We start from the raw sequence: 25,368 nt of genomic DNA, 5'->3' as shown, positions 1-25,368 counted from the left end.
AGTGGAGAACTATTGTTCGGAAGTACTAACGAATGAATGGCAACTGAATTGGAAGGTATTCATGACAATTTGAGTAAACTCAGACCTCGCGGATTCGCCGGATAGTTCGCTAGAAATACATCGATTTGGCATGCGATTTTAAACTGAGGACAATTAACACGAGTTTTCATTAAGGATGGGTCTGTGTAAATAAAAGTACCAGCAAAATCCAATTCTAACAATCATCAAAGTTCACAAAGGCTTGAATCTATACAAGATTTACTGACTGAAAAAAAAGCGTTTTATGAAATTATTGGTTGAAGTCGGGGTGAAAAAAATAACATTATTAATAGTTTCAACAAAGCGCAAAAAAACCTATACAGTTATAACTAGAGATAAAGTTATGGTGGAATTTGAAATATTCTCTGAAATTGACGAACAGAATGTCCAAGAGATGAAGTGGAGTATTCCAAGGAAAAATAACTGTTAAATTCAGACTGTGAGCCATTCTAAACTAAATGTAAATATTTGCATTTCAAAGGGTTATTTTTTTGCTGGTATTTTTTTGACAGATCACACCAGAATCGTGTCATGTGTCATTTACAAACTTGCTCGATTTGGCCTATAATTCAATCATGAATCGTCGTTTGGTCTATAATTTAATCATGAATGGACGCGGGCCAAGTTAGAGGTAGATCCACTTTTTTATCGAAAAATTGTGTTCAGCGACGAAACTCATTTCTGGTTGAATGAATACGTCAACAAGCAAAAATACCACATCGGGAGTGAAGACCAGCCATAATCATTTTATCAATTTCTTTGTTTTTTTTTTGGAAAATCAAATTACCTCTCAAAAAATCACCCTTTATTTGAAAATTAGAATGTCAACGAAACTCTTTCCTGGATATTTCACGCGTAATTACTCGTTTAATACAGTTGCAAATTAATGGATCATAATAGAAATATTTGATCCTTAATTTTGAAGATATATTCTAACAAAGAGGAATTCATATGCCATGATTTTATTATGTGGCAAGCAACTTGTGCATGCGGTAGATTGTCAAAAAACGTCATCTCTGACTTTCTCAAATCGGTAATGCCCAAAAGCTTTAGTATCCATATGCCAAATTTAAACCATATCGGACCATGGGTAAGAAACCCACCGGGCATCAAAGTTTTAAAATCGGCAATATTTTCAAACTTTCATAATTCCAGTCCCAGAGCCGATTTTTTTCCAAAAAATAAAACCAGTTTTTTTAATGATACGAAATTTCGATGTTTCATGCATTAATAAGACATCTGACATAAAAAAATGGTACTTGGTACTTTAATGTAGCAACATTGGAACTTCAAATACTGGAGCTTCAAACACTAGAACATTTCTCGGAAAGTTAAAAGAAATTAGGAGTTTTCTATGGGTTCGATTTTTTAGTGTTTCTCCGGGACACAAGATATCGCAATTTTCAGATTATATTCCAAGTAAGTGAGTCTAGTGATGAATAGGACATTCTTTATGGATAGGCAAATCAAGTTTCCGTAATCGAAAACGAACCCCTTTTTAAACCAGGATTTTTTTTCATGCACACTCTAGCTCCTTAACCCATTACACCGTTGGGGCCAGTAATTTGTCCAAACCCCACTGGGGCAACCAGCACGAACCATTTAGAGAATTCAGATCGCTATCAAGCGTGACAAACACACAATACGGGAGGGAGGTGGACAACGTTTTCAAAACACAAGTTCAAAACAAATGAGCAAATGCAACGATTCGGCGAAAAACATGATAAACTAGATGGGCAAATACAACGATAACCGGATAGCGGATAGCATATACTAGAGATAGACAATGATTAAACAGTGAATGACAGAAATGGCGGTAGTTGAAATAGTGAAAAACAATAGCTTACCTCGGGTCGCCGTGGCGGCAGCTGCCGTATTTATTTATTTTTTGCGTGTGTGTAGTGACAGAAGTAGCAGTGGTAGCAGATTGACCATTCGACACATACCAACACGTTCACATTCGACGGTGTGAACATGAGTCGGTGAGTATGTGTGGACAGCGTCCGGTCATTTTTTTTTGTTTTTCACAGACATTGATTTATGTACAGCAAATCAACAAAATTCATTCATCCATAATATGGGATCCCGATCCAAAAATCAACATAGATTCAAGTTTTCATAAAATAGCAAGTGAAATAACAGATGGCGGTGGTAGAAGTTGTAGTAGTGATAGCAATAGTGGTAGTAGTAGTAGTAGTAGTAGTAGATAACAAAGGTGTATTTTCAAACATTTTGCGTGTGATTTTGTTTGTAGCGGCAGCGTGTGTCCCAAGTTTTGCCGAATTGAGGTTGGTTGAGGTTTCATCATCATCACATTTACCAAATTCACCGTGTTCCAGTTTTGTATTTTTTTTTACATTTGTACAGTGAAATTACCGAACACGAAAGATACATAAAAAAGAAAGAGAAAAAGAAACAAATTTTTCACCGAAACCAATTTTTACTGTTTCATGGACGAAGTTCGAAAACAAAACTACTTAATTTTCTTGAAGGGGATCCTGGGAGGTTCAAATACAACAATCTTTGCACTTTGTTATGCGTATTAGAGTGAAGAGCCATTCAGTGCTAGTGTTAACCAGTGCTTTTCATTGAGTGTTTAGTTATCAGGGCAGATTGTTTGTATTTGAAGAAAAAAAAAACGATGCTATCGACATTCTTTGCGTGTGCTTATAGTTTTGGCAAATGTGCGTCATTTAAAGTTCATTGAAGTAATGGGGAACATTAGCGCTTTTCTGTGATGATGGGACTGTATTCTGTTGTAAATCAAAGTATATAATTACCATCGGAGTTTTGTAATTAAGAAAAATAAAAATCTACTACTGTTTACATAGGAATTTAAGCGATAGGTTGAAAAATAGTAGAAAATTTTAGAAACGCTATTGGTCTAGACAAAACACATTAACAGTGTAAACATCGATATATCGCAAGGCTTTCGCGCCATCGAATTGAAATGACGACATAGCAGGAACTAAACAACGAGCAGACGAAGAACAAAACGCTCTAGCAAATATGATCTTTGCATAATGGTCTAAAAAAAGGCGGGGCTCAACAATAAGTAGTTTGTTTTCGCGAATTCCAAGTAATAAGATATAAAGCATTAGACATAATATAGCGCAATTTTGAACAGTTTTGGCCTGAATGAGTGGGACGTTTTTCGGGGGGAAGAGCTCAACGTGCCAGGAAAGGAAACGGACGGACTTACCATTGGTTTGAAAATGTTCTGGGAGTTGCGTGGCGGTTGCTGAGGCGTCTGTTGCTGTGATGATGGCTGCTGGGGTTGTGAAGACGATCCGCTGCTGGATCGTGGCGTCGGTGGCAGTGGCCGGTTAGCATTTGCATTGGCTGGTGGGTCCGGGACCACTATCAAACGCTGAGGTAGAATTGGCCGCGAGGGAGGTCCCGGTTCTTCCACCGGTTGCGCTTTACTCCGCTCGTCCCGCTGGAATAAGATGGGTGGTTTAGTTTCGTTGTTATGTGAGCTATAATTTGTAATATATTTTTAGTAGTTTAGTCGTTCTGACGTAAAGTAAAATGCAGATAATTGGTTTCTAACACAGCAAATCCGAATCCTGGCTGTGTTTCGATACAATAGATAAAATAGTGTTATCTATACAGAGGACAAATTTTATGTATGTTGGTGGTTCAATGTCAGTACGTCAGCATGTTTAAACTCAGCATACCACTGACAAATGATTGTTTTTAATGGAGCAGAGTCTCCATTGCACTTGATCGTCAGAAGGTGAGATAAATGGGTGGTCACAAGTTCCTATCTCATGCCTTCCTGTGAATCTATGATGTCATTTGACCAATCGAACGGCGTCGACTCGGTGCTATCGCCTACTGCGTTAGTAGCAGAACGAGAGGGTGCAAATTGGTTTGTATTTAATCACTCATTTGAAACGCAAACAAAATTAAAAGTCATCCAAATAGGTCAAGTATTTTGGCTATAGGCTAATAGGACACTGAAGTGTATTTAAACCTCTTAATGTGGTTTTAAATTGCCTTTACATATCCAGACTTGTAGTCTACTTGCTTTGATAAAAACCGTATATAACATTCCTTGCATTATTCATTGATTAACATTTTTCATATAATAAAGCATAATATGTTAGATAAGTAAAAATAACTGTTTGGGTGTATATAAAATGTTATTCGCATAATTAGTGTAAGAAAAGAAAATCAGGTGTGTGCAATGTTAAACTGTGTTTCAAGAGCACCATTGTCTGGTTCCGAAGACAGAATATTTGGATACGATTGGTAAGAAACAGGATATAGGATGCAAACTGCTGGTACTGGTAAGATCGGAAAATTTGAATCGTATATACAAAACTGAAAAACATAAACTAAATATGCGTCAATTGCTTGCCACTTGCAAGGGATCTAAAATCTTTCTGTAATGTACGAATCCATTTGATGCAAACAATGCATTGAGGCGGGGTTTATCTTTATTGAACAGATACCTTGGAACACAATTTGTTCTGTATTCGAAATGGGTCATCTGAATTCGATTGAATTAACACTTGCTTGAGAATTTTTTAATACCATTTAAATCTACTATAGATATATAACGTCACTATACACATTCACTATGTATAAATTATGTAGAATGAAACGTCACAGCACAGATACGTATTAGTCAACAATGTATCAGGTACTAAACGCTCAAACACTGATAAATTAATGACTTCCCCGAGTCCTGGACTAAAATTATTTGCATGTATAAACAAAATACATGGAAACATATGTTTTTCTGTTAACTGCTGCCAAACAGTGGGCTTGGGATAGGTTAAACATACACACACCGCAGAGTTTCTATGGCACCTTTCAAGTCATTACTGAGCTTGTAAAGTGATTTTCTTTCATTAAAAAGCAGTGATAAATCAACACACGAAATTGTTCTATTGTTTCAAGATTATCGAGACTAGAGTCGTTTAAATCACTGTAACTTGTGGAGCACACATCAGAATTCCATGAAATTTTGAAGGTTGATACTCATGGAAAATAATACGGAATAATACGGACTTATTGTTCCACATCTTAATTATTATTACAAGACATACTTGAAGAGTCAGGGTCGTTCGCTTGTATCTCAAAGAGGACAAGCAGCACCACGCAGCAGCTTGTGCATATCGGTCGTACATCTATGTCAGGTGTTGGTTTGATTCAGTAATCGTTTGCCCTATTGTGCGTACAGTAAACTTTGTCCGCAATAATTGTTGCTTTCGTCAGCTGTGAAGTTTGTGCTGTGATAAAATTTTTGTGTGTGTGTGTTTTAACTACTAAAACGATTATTTCACCATTTGTTGACGGATTCGTAAACATTTAACTGTACAACATGTATTGAAACGTGCATAATTGAAAAGTCGATATCAGTTGACCTATGTTTTTACGAGCCAATCATAATATGCAATAATGATTTCATCCTTTTGATTCCTTTAACACGGCCAACGGTTTTGAACGTTACTTCACACCTCACATTTCATTTAGTAGCAGCTCAGCTTCGGTCAGTATTGGCATATTGACGTTGAATTCAAATGCAGAGGCGCTGCTCGTTTAGAGATGATACTTTCAGCATGATCAATAGGAAAAATTTCACATTAGTCCATGGTTTTAACGATTTCTGATAAAAACGTGCAAATTCAATTGAAAAATTATAGCAGAAGTTGAACAAAGGTTTTTACTCTGAGGTGGTAATGTCGATCTTAATTCATTGGGAGAAAACTAAAGTTTAGAATGGAGCATTATACTTGGTTCAATACCATTTTTCAAATGCCAGGGAATAACAAGTAAGCATTCAAAAGTAATTAAAGAAGAATAATAGTGCAATTTATATTCGGCTCCCTTCGGAACAACACTTAGAGAAAAAAATTAAGTAAAACTATTCTGAAACTGGTATTTTCAGTTGATTCAAAACATGATTGAGTTGATTCAAAACATGTTATTTTTAGGCGTTGACATACATAATATCACGTGTTTTCATAAAAAAAAGTATTTTTGTCACAGAATTTTTACGAATTACGTTTTTATGAATTGTGTCATATGTGGATTTGCGAGGACGAATTATGTTTAAATTATGTTATAAATTGTTCACATTTTCAACGTATAAACAAGTTTACAACATTGATTGATTGAGACCAGATAATAATTTACCTAGAAAATTAACAGAAAAACAATCATTGGTTCCATTTGTCTGTTGTCCATATCATTAGCATTTTTACAACCAACTAACGGGTGATTTTTTAAGAGCTTGAGAACTTTTTTAAACAATAAAACGCATAAAATTTGCAAAATCTCATCGGTTCTTTATTTTAAACGTTAGATTGGTACATGACATTTACTTTTTGAAGATAATTTCATTTAAATGTTGACCGCGGCTGCGTCTTAGGTGGTCCATTCGGAAAATCCGCTTTTTTATCGACAAATTTTGTTCAGCGATGAGGCTCATTTCTGGTTGAATGGCTACGTAAATAAGCAAAATTGCCGCATTTGGAGTGAAGAGCAACCAGAAGCCGTTCAAGAACTGCCCATGCATCCCGAAAAATGCACTGTTTGGTGTGGTTTGTACGCTGGTGGAATCATTGGACCGTATTTTTTCAAAGATGCTGTTGGACGCAACGTTACAGTGAATGGCGATCGCTATCGTTCGATGCTAACAAACTTTTTGTTGCCAAAAATGGAAGAACTGAACTTGGTTGACATGTGGTTTCAACAAGATGGCGCTACATGCCACACAGCTCGCGATTCTATGGCCATTTTGAGGGAAAACTTCGGAGAACAATTCATCTCAAGAAATGGACCGGTAAGTTGGCCACCAAGATCATGCGATTTGACGCCTTTAGACTATTTTTTGTGGGGCTACGTCAAGTCTAAAGTCTACAGAAATAAGCCAGTAACTATTCCAGCTTTGGAAGACAACATTTCCGAAGAAATTCGGGCTATTCCGGCCGAAGTGCTCGAAAAAGTTGCCCAAAATTGGACTTTCCGAATGGACCACCTAAGACGCAGCCGCGGTCAACATTTAAATGAAATTATCTTCAAAAAGTAAATGTCATGTACCAATCTAACGTTTAAAATAAAGAACCGATGAGATTTTGCAAATTTTATGCGTTTTATTGTTTAAAAAAGTTCTCAAGCTCTTAAAAAATCACCCTGTATAATCAGTTACTAGGTGGGGTGATTTTATTCGATTTGAGTCGATTGGTCGATCTGAATCAGTCGGACGAATAAGGTGAATAGAGAAGTAATTGAAGCCCTGAATCGTTGATTTTAGTCATGGTCGCGAAGCTTGTGAGTGTTAGCGCATTGCAATGCAAGAACAAAATTTTCCCTAGTGTTTTTTATGGCCAAGAAAGTTACTTTTGCCCTCATTAAGTACTTTCATTCTAGACGATTCTTTAACGTGAACAGTAGAGCCCATCTCGTTGTGTTATAATTATGTTTTTTTTTATTTATATTAATGACACTTTACCATCCTTGTGACATTCGTGTCAAGTAATCTTTCATTAAACTAGAGTGCATTCGTAAGATTTGATCCTGTTTTGTAGATCTCCTTAAAAATAAGGTTCAGTAAATTTGCATACTTCTTGAAAACTTACTGCTCACGATGGTGAATAGAGCAAAACAAACTCTTGTCATTAATTTGTAATTTCCTGTTGGAGCACAGGAGCAATATTTAATGCCTAAATATCGTTGCTCTTGGGACAATACTAGTGTTCGTACTAGAGAACTCTAGTTCCCATACACTCACCGGTTGTGGTTTCTGATTGCGGTTCGCATTCGGCGGTTGCTGCTGTTCGGCATTCTGCATCAACGTCCGACCCTCCTGAATCTGCTGAAAGTTCCGCCGTAACGTGTCACCGCCAGGTGCTTGAATAATGGACGATGGTTCACCCGCTGTCTGAACTTCTTCCTCTTCGTTCTCCGAACCCGAGTACCGGTAGTCATCTCGTTCTTTTTCCTGCTTGCGTTTCTTACACCTACAAAGGGTTTAAAGAACATGTTAGAACAAATAACGGTTTATGATCGTTTTTCCAACAAATACCTATCGATATGGTCTTTAAGCTGTATCCGCACTTGTCGTTCCGTGGGCTGCTCCTTGATGAAGGGATGCTTCAGTAACTGCTCCGTGTAAGGCCGTTGGTGATAGTCTTTCACTGTAAGTTAAACGAAGAGTAAAACATTATTAGATAATTATGTAAATTTTTTACTCGCTACAACTATTAAAAACATTGTAATTATATTTATCTATTATCCAGTGAAATTACTATAGAAATGGAACTTCAAGTGTTTTGAAGAATTACCATAGCTACCATTAAGAATTTTTGAATACTATGACGTTTCGTTGATTCGAAATTCAAATGGTATGGCTTCATCTCCTGGTGGAAGCTTGGAAGGATACAATAGATATATGCATAAACTTTACATATGCTAAACGTTTAACATTGTTAAGGAGCAAAATGAGAGCGAAATGCTCACACGAATCTTCTCTACAACAAACGCAACAACAACTGCTGTTTACTGAAGTACCTCAAAATTTGTGTAAAAATACATGTGTGAGTCCAGCTCAGTGTTTTTTTTTTTTTCAATATAAATGCTACCTACACCTTGCGTTTCGGTTGTATTTTACTACTTTACTTACTTTACTATGGGGCGCCTTTCCAAAATTCGCCCGGTGCAAGAATGGGTAGAACTCAATCATGAATATCTCGAGTAAATGTAGCAACATAATTCATTTTAAATGCCATTAGAAATATGATCAGCAATTTGTGATTAAATTTTCAACAGTGTGATATAACCACAAATAACGCAGAAACTAAGTTTTCCCAAACTTTTCGAAATAATGAGAAAATCTCATCATGCTTGCTTGCCTTTTTCGCCGACGGTTGTGAGGTAGTCGGGCACATATCAGTCCCGATTTTCAACTGAACCTACATGAAAGGTTATGGTCGGAAATCAATCATTTATTTCTGTGCTTTACATGGAACAGGACGTCGTGGTCTTCAGTAACAACAAACCGCATTTCGGATGTCGTGGCGAGCAGCCGCCTTCAATCAGTAGCAGCAGGAAAATGAATTATGGTTTAAATTTTAGGATTCTGAATTCAGAACCTGGATTCTGGTCTACCTGAACTGTGGCCCACATGAATTCTGAACTTAATATTAGGTTTAGAATACAGATTCAGACTTTAGTGTTAAAATTAATCAGATTAACACATTAATTTCATAATTATAAACTATGACTCTGCAACTGAATTTTAATTCTGGAACTGGTTTCTTGACTAGATTTTGGAACTGATTTTAGTTCCTTATGTTATGTCCAAGGATTCGCATGTAGAATTCTGATTTGAGATTTAAACCTCAGAATTCGAGACTAAGATTCTGGATATGAATTTTTGATCAGAATTCTGGAATTAGCTTCTGAACTCCAAACCTGAATTTTAGAATTATCTTCTTAACCAAAAATTAATTCCTGAATTCATTTTCAGAATTCGATTCCTAAATTCGGCTTCAGAATTCATTTCTAGAATTCAGAACCTGCTTGCTAGAACTAAATTCAGAACATGGATTCTAGAGCTTTTGGATTGTGGAACTGAATTCAGTTCCTTTATTACGTTTCGGAATTCAAGTCTAAAAATCAGTCCTAGAAATAAATTCGGAACATGGATTCTGAAAATAAGTTCAGTTCCACAATTCTAGAACAAAATTTACAACCTGAATTCTTGATCTTGATTCCGAACCTGGAATCAGGAATCAGAACTAATTGGCTCAAGTGGCACGTTTCCTTAGTTATTTGAAGATTTGTGCCTTGTCGTGGCTTCTCATAATTTTTCTGATGGGGAAGGAAGGCTATGAAGTGGATGAGATGGGAATGGAGATGAGATGGAAGAAAAATGTGAAGTGTATGAGATGGGAAAACAGCACAAAACGAAAAGAAATAAATCGCCTTGCATTCACGAAAGGATGCTGAACGATCTGCAGGTGCCTCGCAATATTCATGAATAGAAGTAAATTCGGATGCCAAACAATCTTCTAAAATCTTTTGTAGTAGAAACAGAATGGATCCTTTCACTCCAGGAAGAACGATGAACTCCTCTGACTATTGCTCCTTACCATGTTGGGTGAGAAACGATAGAATATCTTTCAATTTTAGCTCACCGTACACAGATTCAACCACGTATGGAGAACCAAAAACCCGGAACATGACCAGGATCCTGCAATGATACTTTAAAAAAATGCAATATACATTCTAACATTTTAACTGAACCTGGTAAAAATGTTGTTGTCTGAGCCCAAATTCGCTGCTGTGCCAGTAGCTGGCATGTTTGGATGCAACTCTAGAACGAAACCTGTTCTTTATTAAACTTGTTGGCAGTGATAAAAAAAGGTTTCTGTTTATTATTCTCATTTTCTTCACTATATCTCATTAATGAATTTTGGCTCTTCTCATTAGCAATATGAGTCCTGTCCTATCTGAGTTTGATTAATTCAAAATTCATAACTGAAACATTGCGACACATTTCTTGTACACGAGAAAGAGAAGTTTTCCTGGCAAATAACTCCAGTAATGAGCCGTATGCATATAGATAGTGCTCTTCTTACTTAACGTTGGCCCAAGAATCATTTATTAGGTTTCCACAGTCGTAGATTTGTGCTGATTACACGTAGTGCATTCAACGTAATTATAATAAATTTTTTTACAGCGACAAACATCTCTCGATAAGAAGAATGTTATAAAGTTATTCGTGGAAGTAAGGAATCGTTGTGGCCCAGATAGTGATATGGTATGCTTCACTAATGGAAATTTACCCGAAAGGAAAAGGGACGTAGGGTAACAGATTCCATATTTACTTCTACTGATTCATTCAATACAATATTAGACGAAAATAAAAAGGATCTAATCATATAAATTACATCGACGGTAGGCCGCGTACTCAGTAATGCGACGAGATGTTTTGACTAACAGGATCCATATAGGTACAGTTACCCTATGTTCATATTTCATTTTTCCAATTGTTAAAAGCTTTCAAAGTGTTCAACAAACACAATGATCTAGGACTTCTGGAAGTCATCCAATTCGACGATTCTCGTTACCAGTTTTATTGCGGAAGAAAAGAAGAATTTCTCACCAACAAAATAACTTCAATGAATTTTAGCAATTAGAACCAAATGAAGTGGAAAACCTTTAGGATAGTAATATTGAATAAATATCAGAGAAAAAAATCGTTCAATAAAGCAATAAAAATCGACATATACTAAAAACGTTTACTTATCTCAACGATAACTCGATTCGGAGAACACGCCTCTCAACTCGTTCACAATCAACATATGTTAAATAAGTTATAGTGATTAATGATTATTTAATGATTTCAATTACGCGGCGCCCGAGGGTATCAATAGGTACCCCCTTCCTGTTGCTGTACGATGCGGAATGAGCTCAGCCCGCAGCAGCGACTGCCATGTGGATTAAGTTGGCACCTGCCCGTACCCGTAAATAGCAGGGCAACATCGTAAAATTGTGCAAGTAATGCGCCGTGGTTTTCGGGTTTCAACATGTTCCGAAACTATCCCGTACACCGTAGAATAACAAATGTGGAACGTAGGTAATCTTTTTCCTATATTGAAAGCCGTGAAAACCAAGTTGACGAAATTGTTTAATTTGTTTATATTTGGGACAAACTAATTGTGAATTTGAAGAATTACTATCAACGTCACACGCCGAGTCGAAACGGAAATAATAATAGCAAAATAATTATATTATACTACTTCCCCGTGCTCGGGCAGGCCTGTTGACGTGTCTGGCAGCAATAAAGGAGTGTTTTTTTTACTTTATTGGGATAGCTCAATGTCCGTTCCTTTTTCGATCAGATTATCATTTATGGATCGTAAATTTTACGATAGTGATTCGGTTGCTTTTTAGTGCCTCGGTACGCGGAAGTTTAACCACCTCCGCTAACTCGACAGACAGAAATGAGATTTTTACTGTAAACAATCGCACTCACCTAGCACCGTGTCGATGAAGCCGTGGAATTTCTTCGACCACTTTTTGGACTTCAGTCGGGGCGGTGGATTTCGCGGGATAAGGAACAGAGCTCGCATCGGATGTAGATCACAGAGTGGCGGCTGTGATTCGGCCATTTCCAGTGCGGTGATACCGAGTGACCACAGATCGGACCGATTGTCGTAGGTGGCGTCCCGATTTTCGTCGCATGCAATCACTTCCGGTGCCATCCAGTAGGGCGTCCCGATGAACGTGTTTCGCCGACCGATGGTTTTATCTAACTGTGCTGAAACGCCAAAATCCACCAGTTTCACCTCGGCATTATCCGTCAGTAGAACGTTCTGTCCCTTTATGTCCCGATGTATCACTTTGTTCGTGTGCAGATAGCTCAACCCCCGTAGAATCTCCCGGCAAATGTAGGCGATCCATTCCTCCTTCAAGCTCTGTCCCTTGGTGGATTTGACCAGATCGGTAACGGAACCGGCACCGCAGTACTCCATGACCAGCCAGAGTTGATCGTCCTTGCCGGCCGACGTTTTCTTGATAAATGCACCATAGTACGTGGCAATGTTTCTGTGGTTGGAGTACTTTTTGAGCACGTTGATCTCCAGTTTGATCTCCTCCTCTTCCTCCTCGGTGACGTCCATCACCTTAATGGCAGCGAGTTGTCCAGTCTTTGTGTGGCGACCCTGGAGAGCAGAGAGGGAAGCAAAAAAAAAACAATTAATCAGTAGTGTTCATCAAGATTCAGTAAGATTTATGGGTAAAGGATGAACATGGAAAGATTCGATCGCACATTATTTATTATAATTTTGTATTCATTTTAAATCATCAGGAGCATACAGCACTTGCAGAAGTTCTCGGGAAACCCCGAGAGTTAGTTGAAAGGGTCCTCGGTGACGCGTCCTTCGAAGACGCACTACGACAAAATCACGTCTATTTTCACATAAATTTACAATGCAAAGCATGTAAAAATGAATCATATCATTTTCTTCATGATTGATTCAGCTAAAATTGAAATAAAAAAAGACGCAAATTTTTTTTTTACGAAATCATATCAGGTGTACAACTTTGCTTCCGCCGTTTTTTCCAAAATTAGAAGCTTTATTGCGAAAGAGGGATATGTATTATTCAAAGTATTGTCCGTCGCTAGCGACAACTTTCTCCCATCTTTCCGTCAATTTTCGGATCCCGGCTCGATAAAAGGCGTCCTCTTTTGACGCTATCCATGAAGCAATCCATTTTTCCAGCTCTTCGAAGGATTGAAAATGTTAATCTGCCAGGTCGTGTGTCATCGAACGGAATAGGTGGAAGTCAGAAGGAGCGACATCTGGGGAATATGGCGGATGGGACAAGACTTCCCATTTCAGCGCTTCCAGGTACTTTTTGACCACTTTTGCGACGTGAGGCCGAGCATTGTCGTATTGGAAGATGACTTTGTCATGTCGCTCTTGATATTGTGGCCGCTTTTCATTTAGCGCGCAACTAAGGCGCATCAGTTGCGTTTGGTACCGATCTTCTGTGATGGTTTCACCCGGTTTTAAGAGCTCGTAGTAAATCACACCGAGCTGATCCCACCAAATACAAATCATAACCTTGGCGCCGTGAATATTCGGTTTTGACTTCAACGAAGTAGCATGCTCGGGCTTTTTCATGATTTTCTGCGTTTAGGATTATGGTATCGAACCCACTTTTCATCACCGGTTACGATTCGATGTAAAAACCCCTTACGATTTTGTCTTTGAAGCTCACATACAAATAGACCGCGCTCGATGTCCTTCGGTTTCAACTCGTACGGCACCCAGTTTCCTTCTTTCTGAATCATGCCCAGGGCCTTGAGACGTTTTGAAATGGCTTACTGACTCACTCCCAACGATTCGGGAAGCTCTTCTAGGGTTTGGCACGAATATTCATGAAGCAATGTTTCTAGTTGTTCATCTTTGAAGGTTTCTTTTTCTTCCACCATCATGTTTGTCTTCAACATCGAAATCACAATTTTTAAAACGTTGAAACCACTCCCGATACGTTCTTTTACTCAGAGCAGCATTACCGTAAGTTTCTGAGAGCATTCAATGCACTTCAGCTGCATTTTTTTCTAATTGTAACAGAAAAGTAAAACTTTCCGCAAATGGCGAGAGTTGAGCACATAAACAGACATTTTCCAGCGTGAATATTACGACAACAAGAACAACTATCACTGAAAAACGGCGATGACAATTCGTTAGGCACTGTAGACACTCACTTTAAAGGCATTATCATCTATGTATTATGACCAGCCTCAGCCGGTACAGCCACCTATCGGAAAACGGCGGAAGCAAAGTTGTACACCTGATGTGATATTTTGTCATAAACTAATAAAGGTTTAATGGTTTGAACTTATGTAAAGAGTAAACTTAGTTTTTTTTTCTAGGAGTTCAGGCAATGATAACCTCTTACAATTTATTCCTAAGTTATTGTAATTTTTAACATAACCGGTTTGATTATTGTTAAATTTTGAGGAAAACAGTGTATTTACGAACTCTTTTTTTATGTGTAGTAAACAATGTGTTTGTCGTACAAAGACGTATTTAACTTATTCAAAAACAAAATGAACACGAGTGGTAAAAAAAAAGAAAATTATCTCTACAGACTTGGTCAAAGTTTCGTATTTTATGATATTTAAAAAATTAGTGCACCAAAAATTCTATAACTTGTTAATCGTATTAGTAAGACAACTGAACATTTGAGTAAATAATATTCATAGCTTATTGTTTACGTTTAAATAGTAGTTCCAGCCACATCGTATAAACAAACAATTGTCCGGGGAAAATTTTTAAACTTACAATCCAAATTCAGAAATGTTCCATCGATGCGATTGCTGAAAGGATTGGAATTGAAAATACAACTGTATCCCGTGTGATAAAAAAGTTAAAGGAGCATCTGGGTGCCCGAAGAAAGCATAGGATTCATCGTATAAGAGGTTCAATAGAAATTATAATGGCCAGGAAAGTGGAACAACATTACAAAAATTTAATCCACCTAGTGATGTAATGATGCCTTTCTCATATCTCACAAATTCTCATATGTGGTATACGTCAAAATAATTTCCTTTGATTCATATTCATTGTTTTTCATGATTTGTCCATAAACTAGTATAACCTATAGAGTGAAAAAGTACTCAGGTCAGCTAGGCCATCTCTGAAGAAACGAAAAGAGGTACTTCCGAAACCGGAATCTGGGAACCGGTATAATCGAAGTTGGTTCGAGAAAAGTGACTGGGATCCATTTTTGAGTCTATGGCTACAATCTTCGGTCGTTCATCAAAAACCCAAAAACAAGGAAAGCCAAATTAATGTTTGGCCGTCTACTGACAATGACTACCGATTGGAATAGTTTTGAGAGAAGTTTAGGAATCATTTTACTTTTTATTTCCGGTGCTTCCGAAATCAGAAACCGAGAACCAGCATAGCCGGAATCGGGTTGTTTGATTGTCTATTGACAATGGCTACAGATTGCAATAGTTTTGAGGCCAGTTTAGAAATTTTTTACGTGTTTCTTTTTTCACCGCTTCAAGTGACGGTATTCAATTTTTAACACATTTCACCCTATAATTCCGGAACCGGAAGTCGGATCCGGATGAGACCTTTCAATCTAAGTTTGTTGAAATCGGACACGCCATCTCTGAGAAAAGTTCCTCACTTAATTAGAAGACAGATTTTTTTTCACAAATCACACTGTAACTCCGGAACCGGAAGTCGGATCAAAATGAAACTCAGAAACTTTGTAAAGGAAAATTGTACCTTTGATTTGAATCTAAGTTTGTAAGAATCGGTTCAGCCGACTCTGAGAAAAATTTATTTTTTCACATATCGCCCTGTAGTTCCGGAACCGGAAATCGAATTCGAATAAAATTCAGGAACTTTGTCCGAGGTTACAATACCTTTTATTTAAATCTAAGTAGATGAAAATCGGTTCAGCCATCTCCGAGAAAAGTCAGTGCAAAAAATGTTACACACACATACACACATACACACACACACACACACACACACACACACACACACACACACACACACACACACACACACACACACACACACACACACACACACACACACACACACACACACACACACACACACACACACACACAGAGAGAGAGAAAAACTTCGCACGAAGTGATGGATGGGGAAACCGACGTCGAAACCGACTTCTGTTAACTTTTGGGGCAAGTAAATTTCGCAGTCAAGTCAAAATTGAACTATCGAAATTTGCAAGAAAGAAGTTCCTGATCTGGCAGGCGATTGAGGGACGTGGCTCTTCATTCCGGAACACTTAATGACACAATTTACATAGAAGAGTGCCTTCCGGCACGAGAAAAAAAGTCCATATCTTTCGATTAATTTAGAACATGCAAAAATGATTTTATTTCGAAATTTCGAAAAGCATCCAATTGTACATGCTTTGTTATGTTTGTGAAAAAAAAATATTATCGTAATAATTGTAAATTATACGGCCCATTCCCCAGAAACAATTTTTTGTTGCAATTCATTTGAGGCGACGGTGATATCACAAAAATCAATTAATCATTTAATCCCAAATCGTAATGCTAGCTTCTTTATTGCCATAAGTATACTTACTACTGATTTTTTTCAGTGACTTGTTTTTGTCAAGTACCAGTAACCATCTTAAAATTCAATGAAACTCAATTTGTGAGATTTTGTCTAATTCAACAATCAAATAATTCGCAAAAATTTAGTTTTCTTAGATTTTGAGACGATTCTGATCTCTACTGGTACTCAAGAAAAAAAACCTGTTTTAACCCACATAATAGTGTAATGACGCCTTTCTCATTTAACACTGAGGTCGTTTTTACGCGGGGGATACGTACTACGTAAAAACCGCGCAAGAAAAATCGCATAGCTTCGGAAATCCGCGTTAAAATGCGTAACTTCGGAAATCCGCGTAAAAAACGCAAAACTAAAGAATTTGTATATGCAAAATGTCTTAGAAAATGCATGAAACGACAAGATCTGGTGTAATCTCAACAAAATTTTTGTTGGAAAGAAATTAGTTTTTGGGAATAAAAATTTTTTGAGATTTCCGAGATCGAAATGTATTCTCGAAAAATATCATGCATTTCTAAGACAAAACAAGAAAACCGAATAACCTTGAAAATTCGCGTAAATAAAAGTTCGCGATTAAGTTCTGCCCATTCCTATATAGAGTGAATGGTAAAGTAAGACATACCTTATGATCAAAAAAGAACCGGAATTTTCATTTTAAAATTCCCGCGCTTGTCCAATCGGTAAACTTTTATTCTCTCAACGTTGGCAACACTTTTATACACATTCTGTCAAATTTTGACGCATATCTTACGATTAGTTTTTGTTTGGCGTCTATACAAAGAAGTTGAAAAATTTTCGTGTGGCGATTTTTATAATGGATGAAAATTTAGAACAACGTGCGTGCATCAAATTTTGTGTTGTAAATGGATTTAAGTGTTCCGAAATGTTGAAAATGTTAGAAAAGGCCTTTGGTGAATCGTGTCTAGGAAAAACACAGGCATACGAGTGGTATAAACGCTTCAAAGGTGGTCGTACAAGCTTGGATCATGATGAGATCCCTGGCCGCCCAACAACATCTGTTACTGAAGAAAACATTGAGTCGGCGAAGCAAATCGTGTTGCAAAATCGTTCTGTACCGATTAGAGAGATTGCTGTGTTGTTGGGCATATCTTATGGATCAGCCGAACACATTTTAACTGATGTTTTGAGTTTGAAACGCGTCGCTTCTCGGCTGGTGCCAAAAAAGCGTACACCACGATAATGCGCCGGCTCACACAGCGTTGGTTGTGTCGCAGTTTTTGGCCAAAAACTCAACCAATATCATCAACCAAGCACCGTTCTCTCCAGATATGGCCCCGTGTGACCTTTTCCTCTTCCCCAGACTCAAATTGCCATTGCGGGGAACGCGTTTTGAGACCATAGAGACCATAAAAGAGAATTCGCTGCGTGAACTAAAGGCCACACCTTCGGTGGCCTATAAAACTTGTATGGAAAATTGGATCAAGCGTTGGCATGCATGTATCGCCGCAGGAGGAGAGTACTTTGAAAACAATAATAAAGAAATTTATTAAAAATTGAAATTTTGCGTTTTTTAATAAAACTCCGGTTCTTTTTTGATCATAAGGTATACACGTCAGAAAGCTATGTAAAAACCGCATAAAAAACGTGTAAAAAGACCTCAGTGTACTGATATGTACTAAAGGATTCCGTCAAAAAAAATTATTTCAAACTTGAATAAAAATTAGAAAGTTATTAAAGTTTGGCCATTTTCAACATAAACTCTAGAAACTTTTTGGAGAAACAGAGAATGCAGAAAAGTTTTTTTTTTTTGGAACAAAGTCTACATGTAAATTCTCATTTGTCAAAGAGCAGACACCAATGCCAGTTCATCAGTTTTTTTTTAACGGTTATTTCGTGTTTGAAAATGTTGATTTGAAAGTGAGTTTCAATCTAGCATTGCACGCGTTAATTTTAACTGTTCGATTAACCCATCCAATCGGCGATATTTGTGAATGTTACGAATTTTCTATCATAAAACAAAAAACGAAAAACGGCAAACGTCAGTCCGAAAGTTTACGAATTTTTTAAACGAATTATGAATTCGTCTCTTTGTGCTCAAACTACGAATCCTTTTCACAAGAAGATCTACTTGTCGATTTGGCCGGTATTCGTCGATTTTCACAAACTCAGATTCAAATGAAAGATCTTATGGTAACATAGATCGCCATTGAATTTTATCCCGATCCGACGTCCGGTTCCGAAATTACAGGGTAATATGCACCAAAAAAATGAAAAAAATTGTCACTCAATTTTCTCAGAGATGGCGATTTTCTGATTTTCACAATCGAAAGGTCTCATCGTTCCATAGCTCGCTATTGAACTTTATATTTATTCGAATTCCGGTTCCGGAATTACATGGCAATATGTGTAAATCTATGAGAAAATGCGCACTCAATGTCTTAAACGATTTTTACAAACTAAGATACAAACGAAAGGTCATGAAATTCTTTAAAAAGTCCCCGAAAAGTTGATCCTGATCCGACTTTGGTTCCGGGAATTATAGCGCAACAAGTGAAATTTTTCAATTTCTTGAGGATTTTTTTCACAAGTGATGGCGAAACGAGGGGAAAATTTTTATAAAATGTACTGGTAAATTCATCTGCCGAGCTTAGCACTAAGCAGTTCAATTTGAACTGCTCTGCACTGATGAGTCAAAGACGAAACGTAAAAATAATAAAAACAGTTATGTGCCCTAGCACAAAATTTGGCTAACCCCTAAATGACCAAACTTGCATCGGCAAAAATAGTCGAAAACACGTTTTCGTTCGGCACGTCAGGAAAGACATTGCACTCCGTTGCAAAACAAAAAGTGTTCTGTAAGTAGCAGAAACTTTACGTCTGCTTAGCGGTTCAAATTGAACTGCCGAGCTTAGCACTAAGCAGTTCAATTTGATCTGCTCTGCACTGATGAGTCAAAGACGAAATGTAAAAATAATAAATTCATTTAGTTGGCAGACCTTGTTTCCGCTCCCGAACGCACCGGTAATAGTGGGGAAACGATCCAAGAACGGAACTGACTTCGATATCTCAGCAACGGTTAAACCGATTTTCATAAATCATGATTCAAATTAAAGCTCTCAGTGTTTTAGAAGATACTGTGAAATTTCATCTAGATCCGACTTCCGGTTCCAAAATTATAGAGCAATGGGTATCAAAACTTTCAAACTGTCATACAAAATGATGCAACATTGGTACGCATCGGTACGTGCTGGTACGAAAGAAGAATACGCCAGCGCCTAGCACACAGCGTACTTTGTTCAATTTTGTATAGCGTTCAGGGTTGCCAATTTTAAGTCTACATTAACTTGACATAACTGTTTACAAATTGAAAAGGTGATGATAGTTTATACCAAAGAAAGTTTTTGATTTTATTCAAGTTTGAAAAAAAAATCTTGACAGAATCTTCTAGTGATGTTCTTGAAAATATAAGTTATATGAGAAAGGCACCATTACACAAACGATTTTTTCTAAGCTTGTTGCTCAATAGCGGAGTAGCAGCACACAGGCGATCTCCAGTGCGAACCATAATGCTAAAAACAAAATAAAAGTTAGCTCTGAAATTTTCGAGCATTTTCCAAAACAGATAATTATTTCCCACGAACAAAAAACTATATTCATTATTCAAATTGAAAAAAACCTCGTTGATTTGAAAATAAAACTATCTGTTTATGTAAAAATCAACATTTAATTATCCATCGGATTAGACATTTCGGTGCTATTTCAAAGGGACTTGAGATAAGACAAGGGATTTTTCAAAAACCTGTGTAAATTTGCTAACGTTGGAAACAAAGAGCTTACTACGTTCAAAACGTTCCGCTACGTTTCGGAACGATAACAAAGTTCTCCTGCATGTTATGGAAATATTACAACTACAACACTTTGACACTTCTCACAATATTCTCATAAATGTAAAGGACAACTTTAGGTCCATGTCGTGTTAATCACACGCGAATTTATTTAACCCCAGTATTAGCCGAAAACAACGTTTTCGTTCGGCACGTCAGCAAAGACGTGGCACTTCGGTGCCAATTAAAAAGTGTTTTGCAAATAGTATTAACTTTTCGTCTGCTTAGAGGTTTAAGTTGAACTGTTTATGTTTGCATTAAGCAGTTCAATTTGAACTGCTCTGCACTAACGAGTCTAAGACGAAACGAAAAGAAAAGGAAAAATCAAGCGTGAAGTGAACATAGCATCCAAAATAGTGTCGCTCGCGGTGACATCTGTAATTTTTCGCCACGCTGAATGAGCAAATTTTACACACAGTTCATATGCGAGCCCGTATATCTGTTTTCTGTGGTTGAACTTTACGTTTACTTGGCGGTTTATGAAAAACTGATAGGTCGTCCTTAGGAGTCCAATATAAATTGCTGACGCATTGATGATAATTACATTACATATTATTCAACTTAAAGAATAACCATCAATATGTCAATGACACAGAAACAGTAACAAAATTTTCGATTTCATTCAGAAAAAGAAAAACATATACCACCAGAGTAAGTTGAACTTCCAAACAATTATAGAAATTTAGCAGTGCGCACCGAATGAAAACGAAAGGAGCAAGCACTGCCGATAGATTCAATTTTCTCACTTCATTCAGCTCATTTGCAAAACGACGACCGATGGGTGGGACGAAGTGAAGATTCGCCGAAACTAATCTGAAATCGGACTAATCATCTTTCCCGCAGTGTAAGCGAAAGAGCGAGCCCCGACGGGTTGCCAGCTCATGGTAGCGTAACTCTGCAGTACGTTATAATTATTTCTCTATTATTCCATTGACTAAATGATAATATAAAATTTCACTTTTCTTTTCAATCGCTCCTTAGCCTATCGCTAACCAACCATTCGACGTCTGCTCGTACATCTAGACACCCATCTACCGAACTGCGCCTTTTCCCACTAGGAAAGTGTTTGGCTCAACCGACTCTGGTAACGTTGGTATGGTAGATAAGCGCACCACTCGGGCGGGGTGATAATAAAAAAAAACTTTGCAATCACACAGCTCGCGTAACCAAAGCAGACAGGTAAATGCAACGTGGGAAGGTAAGGTATTGATAATGAATGAAAGAAGTTCAAAAACAATGGGTAAATAATAAGGAATTAACTTTACGGGCCTATGAATAGATTGTAAAGTTCAGTGAAAAAAATCTCCTTTCAACTCATTAAATTGGTTCAGTATACTTTCGAATGGTATTAGTTTTCCTTTAGTTGATTTTAGTACTGTTTTTTTACGCATAGAATATGTTAAGTAGTCGACAGAATATCGTACTTATCGTTCAGAAAAAAAATCCACTTTCAATAACTATGTTGTGGTAATCGTTGCTTTAAAAATAAACTCATTAGCAATGATGGAATTACAGTCTCACATGTAGACCGCACTCTCAACTGCACCGAACTGCAGTAGCTGGTCGTTAGCGGAATGACTGGCATTTATCACAAAGCAAAACATGAAAACTTGGCAGCTTGATTGGCAATGAGCTTGAAACGAGCCAAGCGAAACCAAGTCCAAAAATAAACGCTAACTAACGCTTGCTATCACTTCGAAACACAACACGCACCCGCGGATCAGTGAGTTGCTTTTCAGTGCCTCAAACATCATGTCAGTTTCCGTGGTGTAGTGGTTATCACATCCGCCTAACACGCGGAAGGCCCCCGGTTCGATCCCGGGCGGAAACAAATCTTTTTTTGCAATCGATTTCGCCGTAATTTGCTATGCGTAAATTTTTCTAGATAAAATTACGAGCACAGTAAGTTTTTTTCATGCTTATGAAATAGTTTAGAATAGAAAAGTTATCATCTAAATGAAATTGCTATATATGTAGGGGAATTGTATCAATAGTCATCTCATTAGTCGAGTCAGCATATTATTTTGTTATTATTGGACAATGTTCGACGCGATTGCTCCTATTTTCATCTTATCATTTAAGTTTTTCCATGGGATGAATTGAGGAGCTGAGATGATTGAGGGAGCATTGTCCTTATCATTAACTCCACGTATTAAAACCGCCAACTAGAGTGAGATCTTCCATCAGCGTTTCATACGTTAAAAAACAGAATGAAACACGGTGCGTCCGATTGCATTTCAGCTTCGTTTGAAACAATTATTTCATATCAAGATAGTGGTGATATTGCTTTTGCAAGCCTAACAAAGATGTCGGCACCAAGTACAGTGCAATCAGTTGACTGTAGATAGAATAATAAACAATACACGGAAAGAAATCCGTTACTGCTGTCATGATTAGAAAATCATGAAACCAATCATTTCAACTTATCATGAAACCATGAGCAATAACTCTTCTCCCATGAAAATTAATCATGGTTCGAAAGTGCGTTACTTGAAGAATGCATTTCTTTCAAAGCTCGTAACTCTAGTTTTCTACCCGGATATCACTTTGAACTGCCTCAAGTCATGTGATATATCTTAATAGATTAATGATAAAGCAAAAAAGCGGATATTGAACAGCAAGACCTACTGAAAATGTTTACTTGATCCTGAAAAATATTCATTTAATAATCGTGTTGTTCTACCCACCGCCTGATAGAGAATTAAACATAACATAAAAATAAAGATAATGAACCGAAAATTGACATCATAAGAGACTAAGCACGGCTACGTTTTACATTTGACAAACATCAATATTACATTTTGTTTGAATGTATTCTTACATATTTGATGTGACCATTGTTGCTAGAATAATATTCCGAGAGCTAGCGTAAACCAAAAAATAAATTCGACTGTGAATTTGGGACACCATCTAACGAAAATCAGAAAAACATTTTGTTCAACCACTTTGATTAATTTGGTACATAGATATAACATCACAAGCTGTATTGATTTACCTAAATATTATAAATAGGACGATTTTTTTTTTCAAAAATTTGACATAAAGTTTCTTTTTAAGAAGTTTGATTCACACGTGTTCTTTCATGCAGTTCGTTTAAGTGCTTAAATTCTGAAACACAAAATCAAAACTAAAGCAATGAACGCAACACGTTATTTTAGGCGTCGTCGTTTTTCAAAAACATAATATTTTAATTGTTAATGATTCTGATTAAAAGGAGTTCGTTGTGCTTTTCACTGAATTAATGTTGCAAAAATTAACATCGTTGCAAAAATCACTCAAAACGCCTGAATTTATGTCGCAAAATTCACCATCGTAGCAGAAACACGCCTGAAGTTATACCCAATAACGTCAAGTGCGTTACGTTTAAATTTCAGTGAAATCAGTCCAAATAGATGATTCGAGAAGTTTTAATCATGGTGTATTATCATAACATGAAAATATAATATTTTCTCCAAATCATGACTCGTTTTGCTCATTTCTAGAATCGCAATTTTGCCCGTGTATAATAAGCTACCTCTACCAACGAGATGGTTAAAAATTCTATCGACTTCCAGGATTTTCACGATCCATTTGAAAAAATTCAAGATAACTGATTTCAATAATGGAAACATTCATAATTGCTTTACTCTGTATCTTTATTCGATTGAAACTTCTTCAACGAAATATTGCTTTAATATCGCTTCGTCTCTAAGAAGTGTGAGTCATTTTACCGAAATCAGTCTACTCATTGGCATTGGATATTTTTTTCACTTAGTAAACGGAAAATACAACACACATTTGCTTGGTTGATACATATATCTATGCAATTGCTTTGATGCTTAGCGGCTAATAGTCAACAAGTTGCTTTGGGAACTCCGTTCTGAGGTTCTTTATTCAAGAGCCCAAGAATCAATCTTTATTCAAGAATTACAATTGTTGGTCAACAAAACGGGTGTTCAGTTGTGTTTATTTTAAATCTATCCCAATTATAATATTAAGACAATTGCAGGAATTGACGAAATGACCCTTTCGGCGAAATGGCTTTCGGTGAAATGACATTCGGCGAAACGGCTTTCGGCGAAATAGCTTTCGGCGAAATGACCCTGATCCGAAGCTTGGCCTGGTAGCTTAATTTCTCCAGTTATTACAACGAAACTCAAGAAACCACCAAGTCTTGTATACGCTTTGTACGTGCATATATAGCAGATATACCTTATGATAAAAAAAAGAACCGGAATTTTCATTATAAATTTTCCGCGCTTGTCCAATCGGTAAACTTTTATTCTCTCAACGTTGGCAACACTTTTATACACATTCTGTCAAATTTTGACGTATATCGTACGATTAGTTTTTGTTTGGCGTCTATACAAAGAAGTTGAAAAATTTTCGTGTGGCGATTTTTATAATGGATGAAAATTTAGAACAACGTGCGTGCATCAAATTTTGTGTTGCAAATGGATTTAAGTGTTCCGAAACGTTGAAAATGTTAGAAAAGGCCTTTGGTGAATCGTGTCTAGGAAAACACAGACATACGAGTGGTATAAACGCTTCAAAGGTAGTAATACAAGCTTGGATCATGATGAGATCCCTGGCCGCCCAACAACATCTGTTACTGAAGAAAACATTGAATCGACGAAGCAAATCGTGTTGCAAAATCGTTCTGTACCGATTAGAGAGATTGCTGTGTTGTTGGGCATCTCTTACGGATCAACCGAACACATTTTAACTGATGTTTTGGGTTTGAAACGCGTCGCTTCTCGGCTGGTGCCAAAAAAGCTGAATTTCATTCAAAACCAGCGTCGTGTTGATGTGGCCAAAGAGATGATTTCCAACGCAGATAGTGACCCCACATTCATCGAATGTGGCATAACTGGTGATGAGGTGTGGATCTATGAATATGA

The 25,368-nt window shown here is 37.2% G+C and overlaps 1 protein-coding gene and 1 non-coding gene across 15 annotated transcripts in view; one reads left to right on the top strand and one right to left on the bottom strand.

Annotated features, from left to right (window-relative positions):
• The window catches only part of LOC131437298 (serine/threonine-protein kinase mig-15), a 172,675-nt gene that overhangs the window by 40,370 nt on the left and 106,937 nt on the right, over positions 1-25,368 (bottom strand). For 11 of the 14 annotated variants that reach the window (XM_058606554.1, XM_058606552.1, XM_058606553.1 and 8 more), the window contains 5 exons: positions 12,038-12,725; positions 8,081-8,192; positions 7,787-8,015; positions 3,242-3,478; positions 1,887-1,907 (listed from right to left, as the gene is read on the bottom strand). In XM_058606554.1, the coding sequence (XP_058462537.1) occupies positions 1,887-1,907; positions 3,242-3,478; positions 7,787-8,015; positions 8,081-8,192; positions 12,038-12,725 (1,287 nt within the window). The remainder of the gene's footprint in view (positions 1-1,886; positions 1,908-3,241; positions 3,479-7,786; positions 8,016-8,080; positions 8,193-12,037; positions 12,726-25,368) is intronic. The other 3 variants (XM_058606556.1, XM_058606559.1, XM_058606561.1) reach the window with 1 other exon arrangement.
• Positions 22,247-22,319, top strand: Trnav-aac (transfer RNA valine (anticodon AAC)). The gene has a single exon. It is a non-coding gene; the product is annotated as a tRNA-Val (tRNA).

This window comes from Malaya genurostris, chromosome 3 (genome assembly GCF_030247185.1).
Source record: "Malaya genurostris strain Urasoe2022 chromosome 3, Malgen_1.1, whole genome shotgun sequence".
Lineage (NCBI taxonomy): Eukaryota > Metazoa > Arthropoda > Insecta > Diptera > Culicidae > Malaya > Malaya genurostris.
The sequence above is the reverse complement of the archived record's forward strand: the minus strand, read 5'-3'. Positions and strand labels throughout refer to the sequence as shown.